The sequence below is a fragment of the Coregonus lavaretus genome (assembly GCF_964263955.1).
Source record: "Coregonus lavaretus genome assembly, chromosome: 39".
In the NCBI taxonomy this organism is placed as follows: Eukaryota; Metazoa; Chordata; class Actinopteri; order Salmoniformes; family Salmonidae; genus Coregonus; species Coregonus lavaretus.
Genome location: NC_140026.1, coordinates 13873153 through 13882412, shown reverse-complemented (window position 1 = coordinate 13882412; position 9260 = coordinate 13873153). Strand labels below are relative to the sequence as shown.

The 9260-nt window shown below is 42.2% G+C and overlaps 1 protein-coding gene across 1 annotated transcript in view; it reads right to left on the bottom strand.

Moving 5' to 3' along the window:
- Nucleotides 1–297: 297 nt before the first annotated feature.
- LOC311113155 (up-regulator of cell proliferation-like) overlaps nucleotides 298–9260 on the bottom strand; it is a 32389-nt gene continuing 23426 nt past the window's right edge. Inside the window, exon 4 of the mRNA XM_084156325.1 lies at nucleotides 298–5172. Coding sequence (XP_084012451.1) covers nucleotides 452–5172 — 4721 coding nt within the window. The 3' untranslated portion in view covers nucleotides 298–451. The remainder of the gene's footprint in view (nucleotides 5173–9260) is intronic.

Sequence of the window (9260 nt, the reverse complement as noted above, 5' to 3'; positions counted from 1 at the left end):
AATGATCGGAGAGGTTGAGAGTAGAAGAAGTTCAGGAGCAAAAAAAAAATATATATATATATATATATATATATATAATAGAATTATTGTAAAATTAACTCTGTCCATAAGGTGTAGATAGTAAGTATAGCCCGGAAGTAGAGGCCTGGGCATTGTTGTTCACTAATTTACTCCAAGTAGGGAAAGGATGGTGGGGTTGAAAAGTAATAAAAAGGGGAGTATATATATAAAAAATATAAAAAACATGGGGGATTGGAAGTGATGCAGACAATTACATTGATAGAAGATCCAATCTATCTGCAATATTAAGCTGATCCATTCCCCCTAAAAAAAGAAAAAAAAGAAAGAAAAAAAAAGAACACTAGTTTGGTGTTGAATCTAATAATGTTCCATGCAGTCAAGTCTCTTGAGAAGTAATGATGTGTCGGGACTCAGTCAAACCAAGTTAAGGCTATTGCTCTTTGAGGCATTGTAGAGAATCTCCCTTGATGCTAAAAGACTCTTTGAGGCTTTCTTCTGCCTGTTTCTTTGAGATCAGTCTCCAGGCAGGCGGAATATATGCAGGCTCTGCGTCATACATTTTGGCAAAGTGCTCGTTGAATTTTGCCATCACAAATTTCCAGTAGTCTGAGGCCTGTATGCTGGCATCCGCAGGAATATGCCAGTCAGGGTAAATGTACCGGTATTTCTTGTAAGGATGCCACTGTCCACCTGTTGCATAGCAGCTGAAGGTGGCATCAGTGAACACTGAAGAGGAGCAGATATCAGTGACAAGTTTTCTTGAGCCCTGAAACCTATATTGACCAAGTCCCTCTGGTCTGTGTATTGAGGCACAGTGGTCTCTGTGGGCTTTTCCTCCTGCCTCGCACGGTGCCTTGCAGAATGGGCACTGCTTCCCGCACCCAAACACTCTTGTGAACAGCTCATTCTGCGGCTTGATGTTCTGTCTTTCCAATTTCTTTTTCATATCCCTTGCTCTTTGGAACTCTTCTCTCAGCGACTGTTCCATCTCCACTACAGATGTTTTGAGCCAGTGGGCAAACGATTCCTGTTTGGAATTGTTGAGGATCATGGTGGCTTTCAACGCATCTTGGGGAAGCACCAGCTTCTCTCCAAGGTACCTGCATATGTCCTCAATGAATTTCTTTATGTTGCCATTCTCATTCGTCTGTGCTTTCTTGATTGCCTCAGTGATGACACTGATGATCCCTTTGAGTTGACAGTCTTCCAATTCAAACATTTTATTTCCTTGTGAGAAGCGTTTCAAGATTTCATCCAAAATCCAATTCTTGACAAAGCCTTCGTAGTCACAAATGTAGCTCACATACTTGGCAAAGTTGAATTCTGACAGTAGTTGCTTCAGGATAGAGTACTGGAAAAAAGCCCGAGAGCTGAATTGAGAGGCATTCTGTCCCGTCAGCATTTCGTCAACAATTTCCAGACCCAGGGAACTGGCAATATAGGCTTCTACTGCAGGTTTGAGACACAGGGTGGTGAACCGCTCGGCTTTCTTCTGACACTGATCTTGTCCACTGAACAAGTCTTTGAAATCTGCCAAGTATTTACCTTTGAACTGTTCAAGGCACCAACGAGGATTATTGTCATTTCTGAACTTTTCATGCAGATTCTGGAAGGTCCTGGCTGCAAACCCACAAATATGCAATTTGATGTTCAGTTCAAATTTGAGGCTTGTCTCAAGATCTTTGTTGGCATCCAGCTTCTCTTCAATCAAGTGCAGAATCTCTTGTATGTATGTTTCATGGTAGTCCGTTTTCTTTTGGAACTTCCCGATCACAAACTCTTCGCATTTGGCTACAAGGTTGTCTGCCATGGCCTGGGTTTTTCTTGTGTGCTCATCCATGTAAAACCCCTTTACTAATTTCTTAAAAAACCCATCTGGAGAGACTATGAAGGGTTGTTTTCCATGATCTTCAAGTTTCACTTTGTTCAGCTTTTCATTCACTGAACTTCCCTTCTGCATCATGTTAGACCGGAGCTGGTTGGAAACATCACTCAAAACGTCTTGTGACACTAATCCTTCAAAGTTCGACAGCTCCTGCACGGTTTCCTCCCACACCTTTTCAAATTCTCCATCAAGGTCCTTCACTGACAACGGAGATTGCCTCTTTCTGCAGTCATTAAGCAACTTCAGCACTTTTTTCTCCATCACATCTGTGTGGTTCTTCTTGATTATGTCAAGCTTGATCATTCCTTTTTGAATCTCAAAAGCAGCTACCAGTTTACTCATTATAGAGTTTTCCATCTCACTTTTGATACTTTTGGTGCTGTTTGCGAAATCCTCTCTGTATCTCTCCACAAGATAGACATGGCCCTCTGGCTGTTCGTAGTACTTGGTCAGGTTGTCAAGAATGGTCTTCTCCCATTTGATAAGTTCCATTGAGGCATCCATTTTCAATTTGCTGTGAAAATCCCTCATGTTGGCCATCTGGTATTTCATTGCAACTGTCCCAAAGTTGGAAATCCTTGTTTCAGCATTTGTTGTCCATGTGTGCATGTGCTTTTTGAATGACCATTCCCACTTATTGAACTCAACACACAACTTCATGTAGGCATCAGCCACCAGGCTGTTTCTGAAGCTGAAGATGAAGTTTTCATACTTCACAGCATTCCAAAGGCTTTTTGTCCACGTCAGAAAGTCCATGATGTTGTTCCCAGAGGCTTCACAGTCCTGGAAGACCTTGAACATGTTCTTTTTGAACTCGTAGACGGACTCGCTGTACCCGGCGTTGACGGGTGCCATTGGAGGGTTGCCATGCCAAAGTCCAGGGATGTACCAGTTACCAGTCTCTGGGTTGTACTCCATCACATCTGTGAAGCTTTTGTTCGCTTCCTTTTTCTCCATTCTGGCCGCTGCCTGGGTCATCTCGTTCAATTGCTCCAAGAGCATTTTCCGGTCTCTCATGTTCTTGTCGTGTGCCGAGACATCTGCCACATTCTGGTGGACAAACTGACACCTGGGTTTCTTTCCCACCTCTTTCATTCGAAGAAAAGCATGGACAACAATTTGAAGGATGTCCTTCATCTCGGTTGAGTTCTCCATGGCAATGTTTATTATTGTGACATCACTCAGCCCGACAACTAGTGTGGCTAGCTCATTGTCGTGCTCATAGCTGTCATCCAGCTGTGCCAGCTCTGGAGACTTCAGTCCTTCTGTGTCGATGATCACTAAGAAGTCGCAGTTCAGCTCTTTCTTGAAGTCATCTTTGACTTTGATGAGAAGCATGAAGGCCCCTCTTGTGCATCTGCCACTACTGACTGCGAACTGCACTCCAAACATTGTATTCAGTAGAGTGGACTTTCCTGTGCTCTGAACACCTAGAACGGTTACCACCAGGACCTTGTTCTTTGGCTGCACCAAGACATTGAGCTGATGCAGCACATCACTCACCCATCTCAGAGGTATGTTGGACGCATCTCCATCCACAAGCTCCAGAGGAAATCCATCCAGAAGCAGCTCAGCACATAGTCTGGGCAGGTGCTGCAGTTGTTGCCTTGACTCTTCAGTTTCTCTCAGTAAGACCGCAGATTCATACAGTTGACCCATTTCACGTAGGAAATGTTCAGTTCCTAAAGAACTGTTTGAAATCTGTCTGTCAAGGTCTGCAATTTCTTCTTTGTTATCAGAGGAGTTCTGGCACTTCTCTTTGTACTGCTCTCTGAGGCCAGACAAGTTTTTACGAGACAGATTGTCCAGGTTCATTCGCATCCATTTCAAGAAGTAGGACCTTTCTAGCCCCGTGCTTGACATTGCATTTATGAAGAAAGTCATCGCCCAAGACATGTCATAGTTGCTCTGCTTTTTCCTGAGTTGTGTCTTCTGTGATTGGAGATCACTTTTGTACATCTCTATGTTCTTATTCCCAGCTTTCCGCAGTCTGCATTCCTCCTTCTCTAGACGTGCCAGCTCCTTCCAGATCTGTCCTTGCAAGGGAAGCTGACTTTCCTTATACTGTGGTATATCATATATGATTGAGGTAATTGCATCTGCATTTTGCTTTGCACTCTGACATTCTTGGCAGTCCTCGTCAACCAAGATCCCGAGCTCGTGTGCCACTTCAGCCATCTGCTCCAGTGGCATTTTGGACTTTGAACTCTTGATCACCTCACCAACTGTGTTTCGCAGGTTCTTTACAAATTCGGCATCATTCATCTGTTTGTTCTTCAGGATGACGTTGCTAGTCTTCAAGTTCAGCTCTTTGGCGGTTTTTTTCAAAGCATCAATGCTGAAGCTCTTGCTCTGTGTGTTACCCACTAGAAACAGGTGTGCCTTGGTATGTTGGCTGGTCAGTAGATTGTACTTGATATCCAAGTTGTCGAAGAACACAAAGACTGCTACAGAAGTCTGACAAAGAAAGGAGTACTGTGTCTCAAACAAACTGATGTCCCCTCTTAGATTAGCTACAGCGACCGGTTCACCAAAGATGTCAATATTATTTTTCCCACAGGGGAGGTACCAGCTTATCTCAACCAATCCATTGGATATCCTCCTTGGGCTATCACCGCATTCCATGTCATGGTGGACAAACGTGTCGTGATACTGTTGGGGATTACTCAGAAGCTTGTTCAGAATCTGTGACTTGGACAGAGAGCACTCACCCAATCTGACAAAAGAGACCATAGGGAGGTCAGAGAGAACAATCCTGTCTTCAACAAATCCTCTCGGGTCTGCCAATGAATGAGGTCTGAACTTCTTGACAATGTCTCGCATTGCCCAAAGCATGAGCGTGCACTGTTTTGTGTCACAATTGGGTAGAAGCAGGGGCACAGAAAACTGACACATTGACATTTTCAAGACCATCTCTTGCTGCAGAAAACCGTTAGAGCACAGAAAGAGAGCAGTAACAATGTCTAAGGGGTTTACAACATTACTAGAGTCCAGACTATTAACCAGGCTCTCCAGATCTAGGTCTATGTTGCAAAATGAAGCATCACAACTTCCCTCGCCTCCTGATGAGGTACATTTCACACTCCTAGCTGTTACATTAACCATCATTAACCTCTTCAGGAAAGTCCATGGTAGGGCTGAGAGAGTCTGAGCAGGTTCATCTGTGATGGTCTTCTCACCGATCTGCAGCACAGTGCTCAGGGTGAGCTTCTCTGTGAAGTGTTGCTCCAACCCCAGGTCCAGCAGCAAGCGCTTCAGGTGGGTTTCTGTGGGGGAAAAGAGAAGGGTTTGAGATATTTTTTGCTATGTTCAGGTGAATTTAGTAAACCTTTGTTATTAAATCTGTGAAGCACAACCTTTATTTTATAGATTACATATCAGAACAGGGGCAGACCAGATCGGCTGGGCATGCCAGATCGGCTGGTCCATTTTTAGCCCAGTGGGCCTGTCTAATTATCATTATCTGGCTAATACTGGGAACCTCACGTAAAACATTTTATTTATCAGCAAACAAAAACTCTGTGTTTCCCTAGCATTAGCACAATGACTGGAAGTATATGAGAACAACTACCTTCAACCTCCTTCACACTGAATGCAGAGACATAAAAATTGTATCCATGAGTTCATCTGACTCTGGATAAGTAGAAAAAGGGCTTAATTGCAAAAATCTTGCACTATCCCTTTAAGATCAGAGTGACAAGTTAGAACTTATATTTGTAGCAAACAGAGTGAGCAGCGACGCAAATGAATCAGTGTCCACCATCCTTTTTTTTAAAGTCCCAAGAAGTGGCCTTCTCACAGCCGTTCTACAAAAGCCCCTCCCCCCCAACTTTGCCACCACTGCTGAAAAATATATTTGTGGAAACACTGAACTGCTAGGGTGTATGAATTTTTCATTCAATAATTAAGTTGTAAATGACAGATTCTTATGTAGTGAGATTTGTTTCTTTGTTATGTAAGTATGTTTACCACGATCCGTGTGTACAGTATGGTGCCTTCAGAAACTATTCACACCCCTTGACTTTTTCCACATTTTGTTGTGTTACAAAGTGGGATTCAAATAGATTTTTTTGTCAACGGGCTACACAAAATACTCTGTAATGTCAAAGTGGAAGAACAAGTCTAACATTTTCATGGAGAAAGCTTAATGGAGAATGCTTTTCCAACAGTCTTGAAGGAGTTCCCACATATGCTGAGCACTTTTCCTTCACTGTGCGGTCCAACTCATCCCAAACCATCTCAATTTGGTTGAGGTCGGGTGATTGTGGAGGCCAGGTCATCTGATGCAGCACTCCATCACTCTCTTTCTTGGTCAAATAGCCCTTACACAGCCTGGAGTTGTGATTTGGGTTATTGTTCTGTTGAAAAACAAATGAAAGTCCCACTAAGCGCAAACCAGATGGGATGGCGTATCGCTGCAGAATGCTGTGGTAGCCATGCTGGTTAAGTGTGCCTTGAATTCTAAATAAATCACTGACAGTATCACCAGCAAAGCATCCCCACACCTCCTCCTCCATGCTTCACGGTGGGAACCACACATGCGGAGATCATCCGTTCACCTACTCTGCATCTCACAAAGACACGGCGGTTGGAACCAAAAATCTCAAATTTGGACTCATCAGACCAAAGGACAGATTTCAACCGGTCTAATGTCCATTGCTCATGTTTCTTGGCCCAAGCAAGTCTCTTCTTCTTATGGGTGTCCTTCAGTAGTGGTTTCTTTGCAGCAATTCAACCATGAAGGCCTGATTCACGCAGTCTCCTCTGAACAGTTGATGTTGAGATGTGTCTGTTACTTGAACTCTGTGAAGCATTTATTTGGGCTGCAATCTGAGGTGCAGTTAATTGCCGATTTCTGAGGCTGGTAACTCTAATGAACTTATCCTCTGCAGCAGAGGTAACTATAGGTCTTCCTTTCCTGTGGCGGTCCTCATGAAAGCCAGTTTCATCATAGCGCTTGATGGTTTTTGCGACTGCACTTGAAGAAACGTTCAAAATTCTTGAAATTTTCCGGATTGACTGACCTTCATGTCTTAAAGTAATGTTGGACTGTCATTTCTCTTTGCTTATTTGAGCTGTTCTTGCCATACTATGGACTTGGTCTTATACCAAATAGGGCTATGTTCTGTATACCACACGTACTTTGTCACAACACAACTGATTGGCTCAAACGCATTAAGAAGGAAAGAAATTCCACAAGTTAACTTTTAACAAGGCACATCTGTTAATTGAAATGCATTCCAGGTGACTACCTCATGAAGCTGGTTGAGAGAATGCCAAGAGTGTGTACAGCTGTCATCAAGACAAAGGGTGGCTACTTTGTCTTGGGTTTTGTGGAGTTACTACAATGTTGTTGATCCATCCTCAGTTGTCTCCTGTCACAGCCATTTAACTCTGTAACTTTTTTTTAAATCACCATTGGCCTCATGGTGAAATCCCTGAGCGGTTCCCTTACTCTCTGGCAACTAAGTTAGGAAGGACGCCTGTATCTTTGTAGTGACTGGGTGTATTGATACCCCATCCAAAGCCAAATTAATAATTTTAGGCTCATGTTAACACTATTATTGCACACAGAGTGAATCCATGCATCTTATTATGTGAACTGCTATGCAGATTTCAACTCCTGAACTTATTTAGGCTTGCCTTAACAAAGGGGTTGAATACTTACTGACTCAAGACATTTCTGCTTTTCATTTTGAATACATTTGTAAAAACGTATACTTTGACATTATGGGGTATTGTGAAAGCCAGTGACAAAATAATTTGTAATTTAATCCATTTTAAATTCAAGCTGTAACAAAACAAAATGTGGAAAAAGTAAAGGGTTGTGAATATTTTCTGAAGGCACTGTATATATGGCAAGACGAGGTTGCACGTCCTGTTAAAACTAACAGCTCAAAAACTACACGGAATCTGGGAATAATGTGACATCACTGGTTAGAGGACAACTTGTAGAAGACACCTAGCTACAATTTGAAGCATTGCATTTCTATTCAAGTGGGTCGCCAATGCGTTAAGTGTAACGAAACATTTTGTTTGTTAATCACTTCCATTGATATCACTTTGACATTTTTATTTGTATTTGTATTTATTATGGATCCCTATTAGCTGCTGCCAAGGCAACAGCTACTCTTCCTGGGGTTCGGCAAAATTAAGGCAGTTATACAATTTTAAAAACATTTCAATACATTCATAACAGATTTCACAACACACTAAGTGTGTGCCCTCAGGCCCCTACTCCACTACCACATATCTACAACACAAAATCCATGTGTACATGTGTGTATAGTGCGTATGTTATTGTGTGTGTGTATGCATGTGTCTGTGCCTATGTTTGTGTTGCTTCACAGTCCCCGCTGTTCAATAAGGGGTATTTTTATCTGTTTTTAAAAAATCTGATTCTACTGCTTATATCAGTTGCCTGATGTGGAATGGAGTTCCATGTAGTCATGGCTCTATGTAGTACTGTGCGCCTCCCATAGTCTGTTCTGCACTTGGGGACTGTGAAGAGACCTCTTGTGGCATGTCTTGTGGGGTATGCATGGGTGTCTGAGCTGTGTGCTAGTTGTTTAAACAGACAGCTCGGTGCTTCAACATGTCAATACCTCTCAAAAATACAAGTAGTGATGAAGTCAATTTTTCCTCCACTTTGAGCCATATAACTAGATGCAGTTCAACTGAGGCAAAGGCGTTCGAAATGCTGTTGGCTGAGATTCTGGTTCTGTACAGTAGGTGGCACCATGTGCTCTTTTTAAAAGATGGGCCCCTATATCTTAAAGGCCCTAGGATCTATGTACAGGGATGGACAGCCAGTCACTGGGATGACAACCAAACTTGGGATGGGGGGATTTTTTAGCGGGTGGAATATTGGAGGAAAATTAGAGGTTTACTTAGTCGCAGCTAGAGAATGCTTAACAGTGCAAATATCATGGTACAGCTATATGGACATTCAATTATCATGGTACAGCTATATGGACATTCAAATATCATGGTACAGCTATATGGACATTCAATTATCATGGTACTTCTTAACAGTACATTTACAAACAGATATGGTAAGTATAATCAAAACTTGTATCTCATTATGGGATGTGGTGAAATAAGTATAGCTAGTTATAATTGTGATGGCTTAGATAATAAGAAAAGATTATCAGTCTTTACCTGGCTAAAAGAGAAGGAATATAATATATATTGTTTGGGGGGGGGGTGATGATATTAATTATGGGCAAAGAAAGTCAAAAGGGGTGATGATATTAATTAATAATAATTTTTATCCGAATGTGCAAACTGTTCTAACAGATCTGCAAGGAAGGTGGATCCTTTTAAATATGCTATTGGAACATAAACAGATTTG